Source organism: Galleria mellonella, unplaced genomic scaffold (assembly GCF_026898425.1).
Source record: "Galleria mellonella isolate WM207_F2 unplaced genomic scaffold, CSIRO_AGI_GalMel_v1 utg38, whole genome shotgun sequence".
NCBI classification, from domain to species: Eukaryota; Metazoa; Arthropoda; class Insecta; order Lepidoptera; family Pyralidae; genus Galleria; species Galleria mellonella.
In genome coordinates this window covers 7,395,160-7,418,819 of record NW_026442090.1, presented here as the reverse complement: position 1 = coordinate 7,418,819, position 23,660 = coordinate 7,395,160, and the positions used below count along the sequence as shown (strand labels likewise).

Sequence of the window (23,660 nt, the reverse complement as noted above, 5' to 3'; positions counted from 1 at the left end):
ACGAAAGCGTTTGTATTTTTATGGTTTTACATATAATGCGCAGAGTATACACAATATAGTGATTGGTGATAGAATCAAAGTCTAAAATTTCTAGGGGCATCGCATTAACTTAAAAAATACTTTGGGGAGAAAGGATGAGGTCGTTAACTGTTCGCCATTCAAACTGCAAATGGTTACCCCTAGGCTCCGAGCAGCGATATAATAATTTAAAATACGTGTCGCAAACGGTGTGTAAAAAAATGGCAGTTGGAGATTGATGGCTAATATAAAAGGTTGTGGAACTTCTGGTAGCAATATAGTGGCACTTAATCTTCGAGCGTTGGTAGTCACACACATACTAATAGCGAAATGTGTGTTCAAATAACTAGTGATATGGACTTCTGCGAGATAATACCTAATTCGGGGGGGGAAAGGGATTGTTAGTAATGAAGACTGAGAATCCCACTGCTAGCGATATACCCAACCAGGTCGACCTCCTCGCGGTTCTCCTTGGAAACTATCATGGTTAATTCCTGATGAATTCATCATAATGGGCTAACTGGCCTGTTTTCGTTCTCATCTATCACCCTTCACTGGTGCTCCGCCAGCATATCCCGTTAGCGCAGGTGGGGCTACCATATCATTTTCACTCATTAAAAAAAAATACGTAATTCAGTAATTTTTTAATGATATGATAGGCAATGGTAACCTTGCCTGTGCTAGCGGTATATACTGGCAGGGCACCAGTGAGCAATAATAGATGAGATTTACTTTAATCAAGTCATCGTGATCAATTCACCAGGAATTAACCACAATAGTTTTCAGAGTGGCCCGCGTGGAAATCGACCTGATGTCGTGTGGTTATATTGCTGGGAATGGGGCTAAGAGTGATACGGCCAATAAAATCAAGTCGGACATACTCTGAATTATTTAACTTCTACGGACTATTTAAAAGGCAGATGCTTTTTATATGTCCATCCCTCTCTAACGCATTGACAATATCATAAATACAACGAGCAAGCACTATATGGATTATGCACAAAATTTTTCCCTCCTCTCAGATTGTTTTATGTAAGACAGATTTACCTCTATGTTGTTGTAATATATAAACTCCTTGCAACTTAAAAAAAGATATAATATGACAAACTAATGAATGATTCTATATACGTATTTTACTAAATGTCATCCAAGTGATTATTATCAAATTATACAATCATGTCTTCGGAAATATTTATTATATAATAAACTCAAAAAAATAATATAAGCATGTTGGCATCATAATTGTAGCAAAGAAACAAAATGCAAGTATGGGGCAGGTAGATGAATCACGGTCCACATCAAAAATGGCAAAGAGCTCTTCGGGAGTTAAGAAAGCGTCTTCCGGAGGAACAAAGAAAACGAAAGGCGGCAATGCTTTGAATATTGCTGACCCTAAAGTGCAAGGTATTTTACTTGTGGGTCTGTTGGCAGTTTTAGTTCTAGCACTTTGGTTGGGTTTCACGCGTGGCTGTTTGGGACGGAGACGTCGAAGACATTCTTATTGCTGATTAGAGAAACATATTTATGTTCTGATTTTAATTTATCTTCAAATATTATCAGTTATATGTTAACTTTATAATAAAATACAAATAAATTTACACTGAATACATTTATTTATTTATTTCAAAGTGAAATTAATGACACAAATAATAATTATTAATTATTCATAAATATAGAAGTAGAGAAAATCCATATATAATAGATGACATCCTGAAATGAAAATAATTAATTTTAAAATAGAGCATAATAAATACATACCACAATAAATCAACCAGTAATACAAGTAAATTAATCCAAACGTCTATCTCCAATTATTTAACAGTTTGTTACGTATTTTTGGGAATAAAGACATGATTCAATTAACCTTTGCACAATTACATTGTTACATTAAAACTTTAAAGTTCAACTCTTTCCTCATAAGTAATGAAAGATCGTATAAAGGTAAATATCTTTGACCTATAATTTAACAAATTTCTATATTCATAGACACAGACAAAAAGTCCACATAATGCACCCTTGTGTAACGAAAAGACTATTATGTAAAAGGAAATTACCTTATTTTTTAAAGTTTATTTTACCACACCTTGACATTATACACATAGCATCACACCAGAACAATGAAAAAATACACGACTATCTTGGAAACAATATACATTATACAAAAACAATATAAATTATCCATTACCCTAAGGTTGTTTTGAAAATATTGCTTTCAGCAATAAGACCGCCTTAATGCACATTTACAACTGTATCGGTACATTTATTATCTTGCTTATTCCCTATATTGTATAATGCAATTAAAGTATACTCATCCATGCATTAATTAGTTTGAAAATACTTTTAATGTTACGATGTCTATTATTTTATTGTCTAACACGTGACATATCTCTACTGGCTTCGTAACGTTATAAGTAGATTGAAAATTTCACAAACCTCTAATTAGTAGTAGTTTCAGTAGCTGGCTCATCCCAGGTTCCACTACCATTACCCCAATCATAGTTATCCTGCTGGTTTTCTGCAGATTCCTCTTGCTCTGCATCTGTAAAAAATATTATTAGTATTCTTATATTTTTTCACTTATAAATAGACTTATTCAATAAGATTTATGTATAAAATTTTTACGTTCTTTATAAATAGAAGACTTCGAAACAAAAAGGGAAGTTGCTACTGTGTGGACTTAAGATTAGCTTTCTTTTTCTAGAATGGATGCTTTTATAATTTACCATTTTCTAATTTCAATTTTCTGCTATGATATCGTGGACTTATATATATATATACATGTCGATAGTTGATGTGCATAAGAATTTAAAAGCATCACCACACGGTTACTTTGCTCTCCTATAATGCTGTTATGGTAAAATCGTACTTTATACTATAAATTATAAAAGCGTTTAATAGGTGTCATTAATGTGTATCATCATATATCGCATAATTATATCATTATGTTATATAATATATTAATAATGTAGCAAACTCAATATTGGGAATGCTAAATAAGAACATTATGTAGATACCTTCTTCATTTGTAGCAGATGCTTTGTTTGCTTCTCCTTGAGGAAAGCCTTCACCTATAAAATAATAAATAAATTTAATCAGAATTTAAGTTACTAAGAATTGAATTTCGTTAATTATAATAAATGGATGTAAGCCATATTTGAGCAGTTTCAGTACTCCTTCAAAATTTTGGTTAAGCTAAAAAAGGCAAGGGCAGTAGAGAACAATACTAGAGATAGTTTTACTAGTATATTATACAATATCGAACTAGTTAGATTACTTGCCCCACTGCTAGGGTGTATTGTAAGCAATGAGGCTCCTAGCTAGGTCGATCACTACGCCACCCTACTTGAGAACAATCACGATTAATTTCTTGTGATTTGTCACACTGCATCAATATCCTTCATAGTACCGCGTCAGACTAAACAAATAGTGTAGGCAGAGTTACCCTTCATTTGCATCTCATAAAAAAACAATTTATATTGACAACATATTTTTATTCTTACTTTGATAGTAATTTATTAAGTACGTTAGTCAACTGTAAGAAAAGCATTCTTAATACAGCAGGTACTATCTTTAATCTATGCCTGATAAGAATTTAATATAAAGTAATTCACCTCCCAAAGACGTCTCTGTTGTCTCTCCTTTCATCATTTTCAAAATATGCTGTTTTTCCTTAGTAAGGTGTCTTTTGCCATTCAAATGCATAGTCATCTGCTCTGTGCACGTAACAGAAGTCTGAAAAGACAAAATAGTTTTTAAAATAACATATAAGAAATATTATATGTTGTAAAAATATACTGCTTATAGGTAGATGTACATACTGTGCCATATAGACCTCGTAAAAGCTTATAAAAACCGACTGTTACCTCTGCTACTTAAAAGCAAACAGAATTTAAAAAGCTAAGAAGTTAGTAATGTAAATTGAACATAATATGTATAGTGATTAAAATCAGAACAGGAAAGAACGGTTATCTGGATAAGACAATTGAGGAAAATTACAAATAATATATCAAGTCATTGTCATACAAATAAGAGATGTGCTGAAAAAGGTAAATAAGAGATGTGCTGAAAAAGTAGAAACAAGTATTTGAAACTAGTTAACTTGTTTCAATATAAAGAAAATGAAATAGGTAGGAGTCCTACTTATATTTTTTTACATTTTATATACTTGTAAAATGTAAAAAAATATATAAGTGGACTCCATTGTAGCCTCTTGCAGGACTGTCATGTGTATAAAGTCTATGACGAGCATATGATTAACTCGGCTACTTCCAACTAGAAGCGCGAAACATTTCTGGAATCTTCACAGGTTTTGTAGAGATTTCACTGTCATCTGAGAAGTATTTCGTATTTAAAACAGAGAACATGCTTACTCGAATGTGAGATAGATATATTTATATCTGGCTCATATTAGAGTTATAACTAGTTTACCTTTACGTGTAACTTACCTTACATATATCGCAGAATAGGTCGGGCTGAATAGCCTTCGCTTCTTGCAGAACCTGTTGCTGGTGTGCTTCACATTCTTCAGGTTTAATAAACTTTTTCTCACGCCGAATCAGAGTTTCCCTGTTTCATATAATTTTATTGATGATTATCCCCTTTATTTATACAAACTAAAACCGTCTTCAAACCTATTTTAACTACTACATTGTTTTGTCACTTTCTTTAAAATTAGGAATTTAGGATCAATAAAAGAGACTAAATTAAACATTTTATGAATTTATAGTATTATATAACTCTAAATTACGGGTAATGTGAAAGAACTTACAATCGGCCTTCCATTCCTTTTTGAAGCAAAAATGGGTTTCTTGGTAATTTCCGTCCATCAACGATACTGTAAAAAAATTTTTCTTATTAATATTCATAAATAAATAATAAATTGTAAAAGTCTGGTCTTACAGTCATGAATACTTAATTTTATTACAGTCATTTTTTATTTATACCAATCTGTAAGTGATCATTACAACTTATGGCCACTAGCAACACCAGAGGACTCGGCGATGCGTTACTGGACTTTTATAATATATTTTTTAATAATCTTTAACAACATATAAAAATGTTAAACTGTTAAATACAAAAAATCTCTCAGTTTGTAAATATGTTTCAAAACATTATTCTTTAACATACTTCTTTCGACAGTCATTTTGAATTATAAAAGAAAATATTTTTTTTCAAATGAACATGGCATATAGCTGAGTGACACCATTTTAGTGCTTATTTTTTTATCATTATATTTTGTTTATTGTTAAATGTTTTTTTTATTATTATGTGTTTTTAAAGTGAAATTAAGCACTAAATAAATGTTTTTTTCTTTATTTCTAAAATACATAATTTGCAAGGTGCATTTAGTACAATGAACAGTTATAAAAAACTGAAGTCATAATTCATTTAACAGTTTTCTTCAGGAACATGGGTGAATTATGAACTAGAATTCTAAATTAATTACGTGAATACGTGACTACGCTATGGTTTATATAAAAGAGCACTTTTTTCCATTCTTAGAAAAAGTTATTCAGTGATTGGCTAGTTGTTAGACAGTTATGTTTTTTTCTGTTGAAACTTCAATAATTTTATCACAAAAGTTGTCAAAACGAGAGCGGCGCCGATGTCAAAAGCGTTCGTAAGTTGTGATGAACGCTTAGTGTCATGTGGATTGAATGTTTGATGTACTTAGTCTCTGATACACATTAACTGTACTACTAGTATAAGTTCACAGAATTGGTCTAACGACTTACGCGCGATGTGGCTTCCCAGCATAATGCGAATCGGCATGACTTTTAGATGTGATGTGAACATCACAAATTTCGCAGTAAAGATCACGAGACTTCAGCGGTACCTAAAAGCATATATGTAAAAATTTACTGTACATACATTTAAATTTAATATTTTTTATAATTACTAACATCTCATCAACTAACATATCAACATTAATAACATCTCTAAACTATAATTGAATTACTTTATTTTTGATTAAATCTAAATACTATATATATAATAAAAAATCAAGAAAATAGATATTATAATAAAAACATTCTAAGGTTACCTTGCGTCACATATCACTAGTGTGTCATTTATAGAGAATTAAAACCAATATTCATGTCCAGAAGTGGATCGTTGGTATAGCAAAAGAGGTATAAAAATAGAATAAATGTTATAGAAATGAGAGCTTGGAGATGTTATACAGTTTGATACACTTAGAGTTGTATTAATTCGTCCGACCCTAATGGAAAATAGGCATGACGTGTATGTATGAATGTGAACAAGTGCGTGTATTATAATTGTTTCTTTTTTATGATATTATATATAAAATGCAAGTGTTTTATATAAAATAATAATAATTAGAACATCCTTTATTTTTAACAGTCCATATTATTTTTAATATAAAAACAATAAAAGAGTACAAAGAGAGATCCGTTAAATGCAATTGATTGGCGTCGTCTTCTTCAGGAGCGTCATCTTATCATTCGCAACTACGTGACAAATTGTTTTGTTACATGGTTATGAGTGACAGTGATGACGTTCGATTTAAAGTCCGACGTTAAATAATTTAATTTACTGTTAGGTATTGTACTAAATAATCCTTGATATTTACATTGAATTCCCGTCAAGCGAAAGTACAATTACCTATTGTAAATTTACAATGTACGATTTTAATATATTTCATACGCCAATATATGCTAAACTCGAGTAAAATCCGTATATTTCATTGTTTTTCACACGTGTAAATCGAAGTTTCAAAAACATGTGTAGGAAATGTCATGTTTAAGGATTCGTATATCAAACACTAAATTTATTGCTCGTTACAGTGTGAATGTGACAAGCAGTAAATTTTTAAAGAGCTTTAAAGTTAATAATTTGATAAATAGATATACCGATTAATAAATAAGTAAACAAACAGAACTGCTGTAAAAATAATTTTAGACTTCACGTCTCAGTCAACGCAAAGCCCGACAATTTGTCACAATGCAAGATTCTATTTTGACAACATGTTCACATAACTTTCACTTGTTTTCTGTTGTCAACAATCCATTAGTAAAGCTTACTTTATTTTTGTTACAAGAATAAAGCTAATACTTTACTATGATGTGGACAGCGTCACAAGTGATATTTTGCAACATATTTATGTGAACTATGACAGTTGTCAAAACACCTATGGAAACATTACATTGTCAAATTGTCTATTTACCTCTCTATGGTGATAAACATCAGGATGTTCTTTTAGCCATTTTTTCTGATTCCTCAGATGATTTTTGGATATATAATGCATCCGGGCTGCAAACAAATTCAAGCAGTCACACTATTAGATGAAATTAGTGAATATTAGATTTGTACAATTAAGTCTTGTTTAAACACTTACCGACAGCTACCGTTTCCAATTTTATGGTACATATACCACAAAATTCAGGCTCCATCAGATACAAAATTTCTTTTGGCGTATTTTTTAAAACATCTTTTGGTACGCCCATACCTATAAATACAACATATGTAATTAATAATTTAAAATCTACAATTCTTTGTATATACTTAATTTATTTATATTCTTTATTTTCATGTCTGTAGGTGACGATTATCACTTTCCATCGAGCCAACAACTATTTTGGCATTCTGTTGCTAAAAAAATTTGAAGAAAAGAATCTCGCCTTTATATTTCGGTTTTAAAAAATTACAGATGTTTTAAAATATCGAGAGCGAATAGAATATTACGAAAGACAGAATTATAAAATATGTTATGCATTATTAATAATATTATAAGTATATTACGTATAAGAAATCTCATGGCTTTGTCTTCCATATTAACTTTACGTATTGGGGGTCCTCTAGGCCCAAAACCTCTTCCCCACATAAACGGTGGATTTGGTCTCATCCCTGGGCCTGGCCCAAAATCAGGAGAGCCAAATAAAGGTGGAGGTCCATAGCCTCCATCTGGACCATATCCACCTCTATAATTCCCATAGGCATTTCTATAATGGCGGTTTCTGAAATGTAAAATAACAGTATATATATGCTGGCCTCAGTATATAAAGCATCCTATGTGTTAAGTAATAATTTAAATCTATCCGTGTTCCAAATTGTATTTAAATCCATTCAGCCATTTAAAGTATTTTTACAAATTTTCACATTTACAGTAGGATAAATAATTTCACGACTCAAAAACTTCAACTTGTATATATTTGTCATAAGATCTAAATATGTTTTGACTAAACTATAAGTTTCATATACATGGGAGGCGATTCTAAACCTTCATTAGCTAACTCTGATATAAAATTTCAATTTGCACAGTACAATTCTTATTGTAAGGACTAGTAAGATTATTACAAATTTTCAGAACTGCATTTACATTTAATTCTTGACGGTCCATACTATAACAATTTTGCTAAACTATTAAATTAAAAATGAAATTTTAGACAAATTTCGAGAATAGTATCTCAGATTTGATTTATTGTCTATTTGCATACTGTATGTCTCTGTTTTGTTATAAAACCTGACAATTACTGACCTCCTTCACTGTTTGGTTGTAACTTCTTGATAAAACTTTTTACATTATTATTATTATTGTGATTGATCACATAATCTTATTTAAAACTAGCTGTATCCCGCGGATCTGCCCGCGTGAATGGGTACATAAAAGTATGTTGTCCTAAATTAGGATATAACCTATCCTTGTACCAAATTTAATTTAAATCAGTTCAGTAGATTTTGTGTGAAAGAATAATAAACATCTATCCATTCATCATTACAAACATTCGTATAATAATATTAATTTAAAATACTTGTAGGCTGAGAATCATTATGATATCAGTTACATGTATAAATAATAATAAAAAAGAATAAAAATATCGTAAACGATTATAGCAGTTCTGTTAGGATGGACCTCGGAATAAACAAGTGTGCGATCCTCCATGTGCAGAGGGGGCGGGTCACTAAATCTGAAGAGATCGTCACAGATCCCTTCAATATCAAAACCCTTTCAGAGTCTGAAATATACGGGTATTTGGGCATGTCAGAAAATATCGGTGTGAGGAGGTGGATGTGAAACAGTCTGTCTGAGAGGAAGTATTTGCAAGAATAGTGAAAAGTTCCTTGTCAGGCGCGAATAAATTCCGAGCTTATAACGGCTGGGTGGTCTTAAACCGATCTTGAAGCCTTGGATTGGAAAGTCTGCATAACTCTGACTCTCCATAGAATGCATCACCCGAAGTCGTCAGTTATAAGGCTGTATATCTCGTAGATGGCTGGTGGTCGAGGATTAGTAAGATTATGCACAACCGCTAGATTGACAGCCTCAGCACATATTTTCTAGAGAAAAGAAACGCGGATATGCATAGGGAGGTCATAGAATGTGACAAAGGATTTAGCCCTTTCTCTGACTAAAAAGGACTGACAAAAAGCTAAAGTCCAGGGTACCTCTTAACAAGAGGACGTATGGAAAGAGGAGTTGCATGGAAGGTTCTTCAATGCCTTTTACGGACCGTACGTTAACATAAAGAACTCCGAGCACTGGTTACAATTCGGTGATCTCTTTGGAGAGACTAAGTCCCCACCCATCACGATGTACCGACCCTTCGTCGTCCCTCGACGGGGGTCGAAGTGCGGTGGCCTAAGCCGAGGTCCGAGCCACTTGGCGCCCATGGGCGCACGCCGCAGTCCATCAGAATGAGATAAAGCCTATCGTCGCTTCTCTCTCGCGAGCTGTAAAGCTGTAAGGTAAGGACATCTGCGGCCAACAGGATACACAGAAAAAAATTCCGAAAAAGATGCAGAAAGTGGTGCTCTTACTAGATACTGCCCGCATAGTACGCCGGTTTCTCTCCCAGCTAGGGCCCAGAACCCCGGCCGACTGAGCTTGTTTTGTTTTTGTTTGCCGAGATTAGTTTGCCATTTCCTCTCTTTAAGAAGGGAGATGTGAATTTTGTTAAAAAAATAAAATAAAAAACTGTAGGACAGAATACAAGTATTTTAAACAATATTACAATTAATTTTAGTGTTCTGTTTATGTCCTATACAAGGTAAAGGGTGATTTTAGACTAGTTCTATGTTCTTGCTGGTTTTATCTATTTATATCTATACTTATAATAAATCTATAGAGAGGTCAATTCTGTACATGAAATATATTTCCAAAACAACTATCAGGGGGTGATTAGTTATCGATACTGATGCCAAAAATGCAATCAATAAAATTTTTGTCTGTTTGTCTGTATGTTCGTTATAGAAACAAAAACTACTTGACGAATTTTAACGAAACTTGGTACAATTATTCTTCATACTCCTGGGCAGGTTATAGTATACTTTTCATCACGATACGATCAATAGGAGCAGAGCAGTGAAGGGAAATGTGTCTGTTACATCAAAACCACTGAACCGTGAGGAAGGACATACGCTACTTATTTTACGAAAAAACGAAGAAAACGCGGACGAAGTCGAGGGCAACAGCTAGTTGTAACTAAATTTAAATTTATTTATTTCATACTTTTAACAATAGTTACATATTTGTCATAATTCCACAAAAAAAAAAAAACTACTTCAGTTATAGTTTATATATTAATATATAAATTTCTATGAGACCAATCTGTAAGTATATCCTTTCAGATAAAAAGAATCTCTCAAATCAGTTTACAACTGACAAGGTTATAAGGTATCAGACATAAAAAAATACAACCAAATTGTGAACCTTTTTCTTTTTGAACCGAGTTAAAAATACAAAGATTTTAAATTTTTACCTGAAATCACCCCTATTAAAACCTGGCCTTGGGCCAAAGTTACCAGGTTGAAAACCATTATCCATCATGTCAGGCTCTTCATCCCAGCCATAGCCATTATCCCCAAAGTATGGGCCATCCATTATACTAAAAAAAAAGATATTAAATTAATATTAATTGCGTTCGTTCAATACCTAGGGTGTAAAACATAATGAACCCAACTTGACTATGGCAAAGTTGAAAAGGAGAATCAATATAATAAATAACTAGTCAAATGATAGTTTGATAGATAGACCCAGCTCTAGTTACAGGTTACTCAATAGTTATTATATCTCATAATGCTTATCATTGTTTTATGTATATGTATGTATATATTTCATATGTATAAGTTTATCCATATATATTAAAAGTAATGTTTATGTATTATATGTGCATTTCTTATCTGTATATTATATTTATATTGTGTGTTGCCTTAATGTGTTACTATAATTGTCACATATTTTTCACCACATCTGCCCTTCATACGCTTTCTGTTTTTACCCAATGGTTAGCTGGTAGAGAATGTCATATGGCATTAAGCTCGCCATTTGTACAAAGTTTTATTGTGCAATAAAAAATAAATAAATAAAAAAGTTTTTTTTAATGGGTGAAAATGAAATGGTTACCCCGCCTGCGTTATCGGTATACTCTGACGGGGTACTAGTGAAGGATGAAAGGTGACGATGAAAGCAGGATGATGAAATGGAATTCGGCATGATAGACCAGTTGGTCTATCATTCATTAATCATGATGGTTCCTAGAGGGAAATGTGACAAGATTGATCTGATAGGGTGCTAGCTATGGGACAGTTAGATCCCATTACTAACAATCCCTTTCCCCTGTCAAATGATAGTTGAACACATGCACTGAGTATTATATATATGTTAATAAGTTTTTGTTTTCTTTCCATATAAACGGATTTGAAATATAGATATAAAAGAAATTTATGGATATACAAAATCTGTCCACGACCATCCAGGCTCTAGGTATGGTGGGTGAACTTCCTGTCAATGGCGAACTGTATGACGGTAGAAAGTGGCCGTGAATACTAAACGATTCCTATGACCATAGTTTGTTGTACATGAGGTAGAACATGCAGAGTGAAAAACAATTTCTTCTAAGAGTTTGATACTCTATCTATAAGCCAGGGATCTTTGATAATTCTCATAGATTGTCTTTGGACTGAGTCAAAGGGTTCAAGTTGGTATCTAGGTGTTTCCACCTATAAGCGACAGCAATACTGCATGTGAGGTCGGATTTGCAATTTATAAAGCACTACACATCTCTTACTATTTTTATTTCACATTAGCTAATGACCAACTGCATCAATTAACATGCTGTAAAAAGTAAACTTTGCGGACATGAAATTTCGATTCTGATTTAGCAACAAATTTTTATAAAAGTAAATAACTTTTAATAAAAAATTTGTAAAGTAAATGTGAAACCTGTATCCAAATTTAATGAGAACTAATTTAATGAAAATATATGAAAACTTTGATAATGTAACTCGGAGTATGAAAGGAAGAAGAGATTGTTTGTAATGCAGACTGCCAGTCCCATATATCTTGTCAGGTCAACCACTACATGGTTTCTCCTGGAAAACATCATAATGAATTCCAGGAGTAATCACAATGGGCTAACTGACCTGCCTTTCATTCTCACTTATTGATGTCCTGCCAGCATATACCATCAGCTCAGGTGGGGGTAACAAATCCATTATCATTCATTAAAAAAACTTGGTTGAAATGTTCAGGTAAATTATCATAGTTTACCTGAATTATCGTATTAATTCCCTCTCTCTCTATATTTTCTATTCCATAAATCTCTTATATCTTTGTACTACTTTTAATAATTATTTGAAATACTATTATTTATTTTTTTTATATTTAGTTACAATATTGTAATATTACGTAGCGAATAATTTTTGGCCAATAATTAAGATTGTTTTAATTTGAATTGTGTAGTGTGTCCTGTTTTTTCCTTGTACCTAAGAATTACCGATAATGAATATTTTTTGGAAAAATGTCTGAAACTGGATCATATATTATATGAATATTATAATATTTATATAGTAGGTAATATAAAATTACATTTTAATGATTATTAAAATGTAATTTTATATTAAATAAGTAAATTAAATGATTCAATTCTCTTCCATTGAATATATTTAGTTTAGCGTCACTTACTGATTCACTTAATTCGTTGAAACTTCTAGAGACGATATTATTAGTTATATGCACTTTCTGATAATGCTCAGGTAAAGACGTTTGGTAAGTATTCCTAAATATACTCTAAATTCAATAAATATAATGGTAATTATCTTAGAAATATTTAATTGATATTAAAGGAATAATTATAAGAGGAAAAAGGATACCAATAGATTAAAGAGAATGTGACTGATATACCGTTGAAAGCTGTGTCAGTCTCCATAGATTACAAACTAAATAGTAACCATCACAGATATGTAATAATGAAGCAGACAAAGCATTAAGTTGAAAATATGAGTACGATATAATATATACGATTATACTGTTATTCATTTAATTTAGGCTGTTTAAAAATTGTACACTGCTGTATCCGCTGACATTGATGCTCCTTTCCACTTTGGGTTTGCTGGAAGAAAACTCTCAGAGTTAAGCTCGCCTTTGTACTTTTGTTTACCTCTGTCATATTTTTATAACTAATGTGTATAATAAAGTATTAAAATATAAATAAATAAAATATTTCTCTTATGCTCGCTCCTACAATAAAATGGATGTTACTATCTTTTTCTGTCATGTGTAATAATACTCCATCGAATCGTAGCGCATACTAATAAGCTGCATGCAAATTCTATTATACACCGAAAATTTAATGATTTTTATGACTACAAGTGTAGAAAAAAAAAAAAACGTAAAAATTGTAGTGCCATACCTATTTGTAAGATAGTGCAATTTATGGAAATATATCAGATTGAACTATTTATCTATATGTAAATATCTTTTTTTATGTCAACCTATCGTGAGTAATAGAAATATTTAAAAAAATACGCGTTACTGGAGTATGTATTTGCAAATATTTATTAAAAAAATTCCATGAAAAAGCATACTATTATATAGAAACTTTAAAACAAAGTGCAAAATTACTGTTTTTCTGATTTACAATTGTATAATGATTTTGACATTTCATGTACATACTTTTGTAAGGGGTGCCACATTTTTTTTAATATGTGATAATGGAATAGTAATCCCGCCTGCGCTATTGATATACACTGGTGGAGCACCTGTGACTTATGATAGACGAGAATGAAGCAGGTCAATTTGCCCATCGTGACGAATTCAAAAAGAATTAGCTTCGATGGTTTTCAGGAGGAACCAGGTGAAGGTCAACCTGATAGGGTATATTGTTAGCAATGGGGTTGTTAAACCCCATTACTAACAATCCTTTTCCTCTCACAGGGGTGCCGCATTTAGGGCTACGAGACTTAATTATATTAAACGAAGACTTTAAAAAAAATATATTATTGTTCAAAATTTGTTAAAGACTTATTTAGCATCTTGAATTTTTTTATTTTTAACTATTTAAATTTATTCCATTAGAAACATTTATTTTGATAGGTAATTTAATTTAATATTTGAATTTGAAACTTTAAATGGTGGATTATTAATAATATATTAACCTAAAAAATAAAGCTATATGCCTAAGAAATATTCATTTTATCTAGAGCTCACAAAGATATAATGACTTTAGCATCTAGGATATCAATATGAAATAAAAAAATTGGAAACCAACCAAAACATAGTATGCTGTGTTTGTAACATTTTGAAAACCGTAACTGCAAACTGTAAAGCAAAGTATATATAAAGGTCTTGTATGAAAATGTACTTACATTTTCTAATTAATAAATATAAAATGGTTATAGATAAAAGAAAATAAACCGAAAACTTCTGTCCGACAATAAATGCAAAAAATAAGAACTGCAGTTGGTAAATATGCAAAATATATAAAATACTGAACCGCAACTATCTACTTCACATTAGAAGTCTCTTAATAAAGATAAGTACAGGTCATTCAAGATTCTTGTAAAATTGAAGACAGACTTATACCAGATGGGGCGTGTGTCAATTTTGTATATAGAATAAAAAAGACTATTATTTTTAAAAACAAAAAAAATTATACGAACTTTTTTAATTTTCTATTTTTGTATCTGTGACAAAAATAGAAGATTAAAAAAGAAAGTTGTTTACTTTCCTTAGGTTACAAATGTTGTATATTGGGTTTACAAAAAAAATGGAAAGATGAGGATATATTAGGTCCTTACATATGAATTTGCGTTTTATCGTACTAATTACTTTGATCTGAAATATGTCCTCTTTGGTTAAGAATTCCAAAAATTCATTTAGCTGGTACATTTGAGTTTTGAAAACAGTCATTAATTTGTTTTTCCTCATAATTTTTTTCTTTGGCGTCGCTTATTACCGTACAATGTAAAACATGAAATATCGTTATATTTATGAGTACGAGTTCTACCGTGGCACCAGTGCTACAGAAACAGCTCGAAAGATTAACGATGTGTACGGTGCTGGTGTCGCAAAAGAAACCACGGTACGTTTTTGGTTTCAACATTTTCGTTCTGGAAATTTCGACCTTCAGAACCAACCCCGTGGACGGCCAGGGACCAAAGTGGAAAATGAATTAAAGGCTATTGTGGAAGCGGATCCCTCACAAAGCATTTAAGAGATAGCTGCAGGCTTCAGGGTAAGTGATAAAACTGTATTAATCTAGCCTATAAACACCTACAATACCAGAGGTAATACGCGCGCGTTGCCGACCCTGAAGAAATTTCTTTACCCCCCTTTTGAAGAACCCCATGCTGTAGGCTCTTGGGAAAACCTCGGCAGGGAGTTCATTTCATGAGTGTGCGTGGGAAGAAATAACTCTGAAACCGCGCTGTACGCGATCATTGAGGCTGTGAGGATACGAGGTTGAACTCCCTGTCGATGGCGAGCCGTACGATGGTAGAAAGTAGCCGTGGGTAGAGATGGGCAATCCACCTGGGTGGGTTTAAAGTCTGGTGGGTAAAAACCGGGTGTTTTGGGTTTATTGGGTTTAAACCCCATAAACACCCAAATTTTTGGGTGTTTATGATTTTGTACTTCATCATCGTCATCTCAGCCGCAAGACGTCCACTATACTGGACATAGACAATATTATTATGCAGCCTACAGAATAAAAAACTTTTAATTTGATTTTGAGTTTATTAAGAAAGAGATGAAAGTAAAATGTAAAACTACAGTCAATCACTGTCAGATTCAGAGTTATTACAAGCGATGAATTGTATAGGTTCGATAGGCTCTATTTCGTCTAAACTGTTATGTTCATTTACTTGCTCAATGAAAGCTTCTAAGGTATTTTCTTCATTAAACTGAATGTCCTCGCATTCAGCTTTATGTTTAAGATTCCAGTTATAACAAATGAATGAAATTTTTTCAGTTCTTTCAGTTGTAAGTCGATTTCTTTTGTTATTATGTATGTAGCCTTGGATACTAAAGGAACGCTCAGTGGCTGCCGAAGTACAGGGAGCTGATAGAATACGAATCGCTACTTTGCTTAACTCAGTGGAACCACAAATACCTTTCCACCATATTAGGGGCTCAATGCTATCTAATGAGCTCCATACAAATCCTCTGGCCCAAAAGTTTTCTTTAGCTTTATAACACGCCAAATCTGCCATTACATTTGACAAACTTAAGTGTTGGCTTAAATTGTAGATAAACTCCATACCCTTAAGTTCTTCCTCTTGAGTAAGTTCGACTCCTAGAGTCCTGGGGTCTAGAATATATGCTGCAAAATGTATTGGCCTCATTGCCATATTGCATCTTGAAGATACTGATGTTAGAATCTGCTGTTTGCTTTCTTCGCTCAATGTCGAAATCTCATTTAATGCAAAACGTATCTTAGCTTGTACATCTCTAAATGTAATGTATGTGCGATGCAAACGATTCTGGTCGCTCTCTAAGTAAAATATGCTTTCAGTGACTGGTTCCAAAATACTTATACATTCCCCTGTCTTCGTCCAGAAATCATCACTTAGAATTAAATCTTTAATATCTCTTGAAATTACCACATCTTCTCTAACTGTTAATATTTGCAAAGCTATCTTATTTGCTTTCAAACTTTTTAACGAAGTAACATGACTTCCCCATCTTGTAGCACAAGGCAATTTTAGTGTTTGTGTAGAATCTTCACCCTGCCTTGATTTTATCAACAAGGAACTTAATCGTTGACTCCTTTTAACAGTTTTTATTATATTTATGGCTTGCATAATAAACACAGTTACTTCTTGTATCTTTACAATATCTTGGCACAACAAGTTAAGGATATGTGCACAGCAACCGAGAGGAACAACATGTGGATATTTGAGTTTTGTTAATTCGAATGCCTTTTGTATATTTCTAGCGTTATCGCCAATAAGTACAAGAAACTTATTTACTCCATACACTTTCATTACTTTTTCAACTTCTTGGCTAAGGTATTCACTAGTGTGAGGATTACTTTCTGTATTCAAACTTTTAACGTATGCAGGTTGAGGTTTTGATATAAGAAAGTTTATTATTCCTTCATTTCTTAAATTAGACCAGCCATCGCACTGAAGGTGTAAGTAACTACAAGCATTTAGTTCCTCATTTAACTCAAAACGCATTTCTCTATATATTTTATCTAAGTATTTTGTCGCTAAAGCTTGACGTGAAGGTATTTTAAATTTTGGTTGCAATTTTTCGAAAAATTGTATCCATAAAGGATGTTGCACCATCGATAATGGCGTCCCTGTTACAAATATAGCTCTCGCTAATTCTGTTTTTATATGATCATCGGTGTCTTGAAACTCAGCATTTATTGTAGTGTTAGCAGACGACGAGGGGCTTATAAAAGAATCATTTGTCTCTATCTCTGACAGTCCAGACATTTTGGTTTTGGACGAGCTATCTTTTATAAGTTTCATAGAGTCTTTTAATGTTTCTGGAGATTTTGGACAAGTGATAAGATGTTGAAGCATTTTGGCAGCATTACTGAATTTGTAGACCTTATTACAAAGCTTGCAAGAAACAGACTTGTTTGGTAAAGTACGGTAGTGCTCCCATATGCGTAAATCTTTAGGTCTCCCCATTGAACCTAAAAAAATGAACGATGATTAGTTGGTCTGACGAAAATTCAACAATAGAGTGCCTATTTTTTTACAATGATTATTTCTTGTTATTTACAATAAATTTATTAAAAAAATAATAAAATAAATACAAAAAACCTTTGTAAAATTACATCTCCTCGGAGGATTAAACGCAGACGCTAGTTTATTATCGTATTGTTCTGTATTTTTCTCAGCAACTTCTTTAATTCGATTAGGTACTTACGCATATTATGTTAAAAATAAATATCTAGTACACATCTTAGGCTATCCACCATTATTATCCAATGACGACTCTCAGCTAACTATGCACTATCATCCAAAATAAACGTGTATGGAAAATTTTATCCCAGTCGGTTGAGGATTGAGGATAATTGCATCAACATACGAACATACCTACATACTTTTATTTACATAACGCAAGCTAAATAAAAGCTTGTAATAATACATCTAATTTTAAGTTAAAATTGTTAAGTGATCATGATATAATTGTATCATTCAAAAATCCACTTACCTTTAATTATTTCTTGTTAAGTATAAATATTATTTCAAATCTGCTCCCTTAATATGCACTTTTTTACTGCTTTTCCTACCTAACACGTTACCAGGAAGTCACGTTACCAGAGTCAGAGTAATAGTGAACACGTTTGACAGTGATTGTCGTCGCCTCATATTCAGCGTCGACGAATAGGGGAATCCCCAGTCATAATGTATTGCATGCGTGGCGGTCTTACTTCAAATCCATAAACAAAGAGATAATTACAGAACTCGATACTAGATGGCGCTGTTTTTGTTTGAAGAAAGTTTGCGGGCTAAAATACATAGAATTTCATCAATGACTTCCACAAAGAACAACATTTCTGTTTTTTCTAAGTCCGTATCTCTTCCGTATATTTCATAAGATATAAGCTTGGGCTACATTGTTATGCAACGTGATTTTGTCGCTGTCTTGCTAGCAGGGTTGACAGATATACGATTTAAATCGTACTCATACTATTATTTGTCTATTTTTTAATGTACGATCGTAAAGATTATGATCGTAATTCGCACAAAAACATACGACTTTTTGGTTACCTGGCAACATTTTTATTATGAAACGAACATGCTCACATCATCAGTCACATGCAACAATTTATTGGGGATTTCCCCTTCACATCTGGCAGTCCTGCTTGCTAGAATATAGGTAAGTCAGCCACAGTTACTGACGATCGATATTTAAAGGGTATTGTTTTTGTGCTAAATATTTCATAAAAACGTTATTTAATACTTTGTGGATTATTAATTTAGTTGATAATCACTGGAAGTAAAATGGATGCTAATTTGAGAGATCAAGATCTTCGTATAAAACAGTTAATAAAAGAAAATCTACGTAAGTACTCTTTTTATACCTAGGTAGGTAAGGTATAATAAACACAAAAGGTACTTAGATCGCGTGTGTTCGAAGCATTTATTCTAATAAATTTAATTTAAAATTGTAGAAAGAAAAAAATGTCTGCCAAGCCGTAGCCGAAGCCGATCTCCAAATATATTTGGCGATAGTGAGACCCAGTGTCCAGATGATTTACCCAGCGTCGTCGCAACAAAGAAAAAAACGAGGATAAAGTAAAAGAAAATTTACTGAAAGAAGAAACAAACTGTTCTAAATGCTTAATTTATGGAGAAGAGGATAAAAGAAATGAGTATTTCGGACTGTTAGTGGCTCAAGAATTTAAATATATACGGCCATGTGTGCGAACGAGGTGTTATGAAGAAATTTTAAAGTATCTACGGGAAGCAAAAGGCCAACATGTTGATCAACTGCAACATGAAAACACTGAAAATTAATTACTTTCATTTTATTATATATAGATTTTTAAAATTTCCTGAAATATTATTAGTTAACGTTTTATTTAATATTGTAGAATTGATCAATACAATTTATAAAAATAATTTATTGGTATTACTTACATATTTTCAAAAAAATACGTAAAAACCTATTTTTTTGGGTGATTATGGGAGTTTATGGGTGTTTATTGGGTTTTTACCAAAGCACCGGGTTTAAACCCGGTGCTTTGCCCATCTGTAGCCGTGGGCATCATATCGAATTCCTCTGAGCACAATCCGTTGTATAAGCGGTATAACACGCAGAGTGAGGCAAAATCTCTCCTAAGACTTAAAGGTTCGATACCGCTTGTAAGCCTGGGATCACCGACAATTCTCATAGCTCGTCGTTGCAGGAAGGGTTCAAGCTGATATTTAGGTGCTCTCGCCTATAAGTGACAGCAATACTTCAAGTGGGGCCGGATTTGCGATTTGTAGAGTATTAATCGCTGATCCGGCGTGAAGTAACGCTTCGCTCTATTGAGCACACCGAGTTTTTTCGATGCCAGCTTCACCTCATCTTCGAGGTGGCCACGAAACTGTACATCACTAGAGATGTCGACACCAAGGATTATAATGCTTTTAGAGATGTTAAGAGACGTCCCTTGGAACTGTGGAGCCACAGCAAATGATTTTTTTTTAGCGGTAAACGCGCAAGCTTGTGTCTTAGCGGGGTTAAACTGGACTAAGTTTTGTCGTCCCCAATCGGAAACACTAGTTAAAGTTCTCTCGATTTCAGACACAAGCTGTTCACGATTGTCCTCCACGATGGAACGAGGGACATTGGTACGACCCGTATAATGGGCGTCCCCAGTGCTGTCATCCGCATAACAATGAATGTCACCTAAGGGCAACATATCATTAATATGCAGCAGAAACAACGTTGGGGATAGCACAGAGCCCTGTGGGACGCCAGCGTTAATGTCCATGCTTTCGAAGCAGCAACCATCAACAACGGTTTTTATGCATCTGCCGGACAAAAAACTGGAAACCCATTCACAAAGGCTGTTGGGAAGTCTATAGTAGGGCGTTTTCGATAAAAGACCCCGATGCCAGACCCGGTCACAAGCCTTTGCAATATCAAGACCGACAGCGCCTCACCTTGACTCTCAATGGCTGACGCTCATCGGTGTGTAAGATATACCAAGAGGTCGTGGGGAAAGGGATTGTTAGTAATGGGGTCAAATAGCCCCATTACTAGTAATATACCGTCAGGTTGACCTCCACGTGGTTCTCCCTGGAAACTATCGTGGCTAATTCTAGTTCAGTTTCTTAGGATGGGCTAACTGCTTTCATCTTTATTAGTCATCTATCACTGGTGCCCCGCCATTGTATACCGATCGCGCGGACAGGGTTGCTATACCATTATCACCCCTTAAAAAAATATATACCAAGAGGTCACCAGTTGAGCGACTATGGCAAAAACCGTATTGGCGGTCACTCAATAAATCGTGATCCTCTAGGTATCTCAATAGCTGTGTGTTAATTATACGCTCCATCGCCTTAGAGAGAAGGAAGGCGATCGCTATCGGTCTGTAATTTGAAGGGTCCGACTTATCGCCCTTTTTAGGTACAGGATGTACAAGGGCGGTCTTCCATGTCGAAGGAAATTGCCCTGAGGAGTACGAGATCGTGAAGAGACACGTTAGTGCAGGACATAGTTTCGGAACACACTGCTTTAGGACCAGTGCTGGTATACCATCTGGCCTACTCGACTTATGAACATCTAAGGATAGTAACTGCCGTCGGACTTTACATTGTGTTATGGTAATTTCTGGCATAGAGTGCATTTGGTGAACTAGTGCCGATGTCGTTCACTAGAGCTTTCTAAAATCTGGCCAAACAATTACGGCAGATATCTATTGTCAGCAACTGTAAACCATGAAGGAAGAACTAGCTGCTAAACAATTGAGATTGTTAATCGCTCTAGGCCACTGCTGCTTCGCGACAACGCAAGACCACACACTGCACAACAAACAACCACTAAGTTAGATGAGCTACAATTGTAACGTCTGCGACATCCACCTTACTTCCCGGACCTTCCTCCAACAGATTACCATTTTTTACGGAATTTGGACAACTTCCTACAAAAAAAATTAAAAAAAAATCAACTCCAATGCGGCAGTCCAAACCGCCTTCAAAGAGTTTATTGATTCTCGCCCCCATGGTTTTTTTAGTAAAGGGATCAATGAACTACCTATGAGATGGATAAAAGTGCATAGATAACAACAGTGCATACTTTGATTAATTAAATATATTTTACAAAAAAAAAAATCACTTTATATTCCTCCCGTACAAAACGCCAATGTCATATATGGACCTAATACAAATATTAATTAATATTCCTGGTAACAGCAGATTTTTCAATGACATTGTAAAAATTTAAAAAATCTTTAGAAAAATCATCCTAACCAAAGATTTATTATTTAAAAATAAATTATTATATACATAGTATAATTATAACCATTATATTAAAAATCATTTAATCAACATAATTATTTTCATTAAATGCAAAATATAATTAATACCATCTAATTTTTAAAATGGAAATATTTATTTACTGTAATAATTAAGTACCTACCTATAAAGTTTTGTTATATTAAGAAAAAATCAATAATAATTTCCATTTATGTCAATTAATTACTACTTTTCTATCCATGATCTCTTATAATAAGGTAATAGATAAGATGTGTCATCACCATATTTTATCCTTAAGGTTTTATAAGGGGACATTGAATAATAATCCTGTCTGCGCTATTGGTATGTACAGGTGGGGCACCATTGAGAGAATGTAAGTAAACACGAAAGCAGTCCAGTTGGCTCATAGTGACAAATTCAAGAAATAAAGACCAAAGTTTGTTTACCTGATAAAGTCCGTTCCTAAAAATACCCTCCCTCTTCGTTAAAAGATACCTATAGTTTTTTTATGCAACTTAGAACGGCAAACAAGCTGCCAGCCCATCTGATGGAAAGTGGTAACCGTCGCCTATAGACATGAGCAATACCACGGACATAACAGAGTATACTGTCTCGCCCATGATACCCCGCATGCGTTGCTATTTCTGAGGACTCAGGATTTTTTTATGAAATAGTAACCTCGCCTGCACCATCGGTATACAATAGCAGGGTACCATGATGATGGTCGAGGTCTGCCTAATAGGCTATATTTCTAACAATTGAGTTACTCATTCTTGTTATTAATAATCACATCTCCACAGAGGTTAAAATTAGGTCATTTATAACATATTTGTTCATAACGAAGTATGTCAACGTCGTTATCATCTATTAATTTTCAGAAACAATTGAAGATATTTTAAATATTTCCGATAGACTTTTTAAAAAGTGCTCTGCCTATGATTTAAAACATTAATCTTAGAGTACGTTGCACATAAGACTAACACAAAAAATTACGCACTTATATATTTCGCTTTAATTTTTTTAGTTCGCGGGCAGAGCACGTTTTATTTGCCACGTTGTCACATTTCATTTTTATTTCCCAATTCAATTGTATTATAAACCTATGAATATAATAAAAACTAAAATCTACTGCAAACCTATTTTAGCGACTGTTTTCTCTTTTTTTTCTCCTACATTTTTACCTGAGAAGAAATCTTTGATTCCCAATTAGAAATAAACTGACAAAACAGTACAATGGCTTAAATTGGTTTGTAGTAGGTTTTAGTTTTTATGAACAAGAGGTAATAATAGTAGGGAAGACAAAGAAGGTATTGTTAATTATGGAGATTAGGGGTCTGATTGCTAGCAATATATCCAACTAGGTCGACCTCCCCGTGGTCCTCTCTGGAAATCGTGTTGAAAATCGTTCGCTCTGGACAAGTGGCGGGCGTGTTCGTCGATGGAGTCGATATCGCTGGTGAGTTCAT

General features: G+C 33.4%; 3 protein-coding genes across 4 annotated transcripts in view; all 3 read right to left on the bottom strand.

Annotated features, from left to right (window-relative positions):
• Window positions 1-23,660, bottom strand: part of LOC113522565 (60S ribosomal protein L30) — a 75,044-nt gene that overhangs the window by 8,182 nt on the left and 43,202 nt on the right. The window lies entirely within an intron of this gene.
• Window positions 1,613-14,641, bottom strand: LOC113522769 (zinc finger protein 346-like). 2 transcript variants are annotated; one of them, XM_052897835.1, is made up of 12 exons: window positions 14,623-14,641; window positions 10,737-10,862; window positions 7,780-7,994; window positions 7,376-7,486; window positions 7,205-7,290; window positions 5,754-5,854; window positions 4,787-4,852; window positions 4,464-4,584; window positions 3,630-3,750; window positions 3,033-3,086; window positions 2,452-2,557; window positions 1,613-1,728 (listed from the first exon to the last, which is right to left on the bottom strand). In XM_052897835.1, the coding sequence occupies exons 2-11, from the start codon at window positions 10,856-10,858 to the stop codon at window positions 2,454-2,456; spliced, it is 1,101 nt and encodes a 366-aa protein (XP_052753795.1). In that variant the 5' UTR covers window positions 10,859-10,862; window positions 14,623-14,641; the 3' UTR covers window positions 1,613-1,728; window positions 2,452-2,453. The 2 variants fall into 2 exon arrangements, with proteins under 2 accessions (XP_052753795.1, XP_026764380.1); XM_026908579.2 differs by lacking the exon at window positions 14,623-14,641 and adding an exon at window positions 12,941-13,153.
• Window positions 15,771-19,950, bottom strand: LOC128201291 (uncharacterized). The gene is made up of 2 exons (XM_052897833.1): window positions 18,431-19,950; window positions 15,771-17,906 (listed from the first exon to the last, which is right to left on the bottom strand). Exon 2 carries the CDS (start codon window positions 17,899-17,901, stop codon window positions 16,030-16,032), a length of 1,872 nt encoding a protein of 623 aa, XP_052753793.1. The 5' UTR covers window positions 17,902-17,906; window positions 18,431-19,950; the 3' UTR covers window positions 15,771-16,029.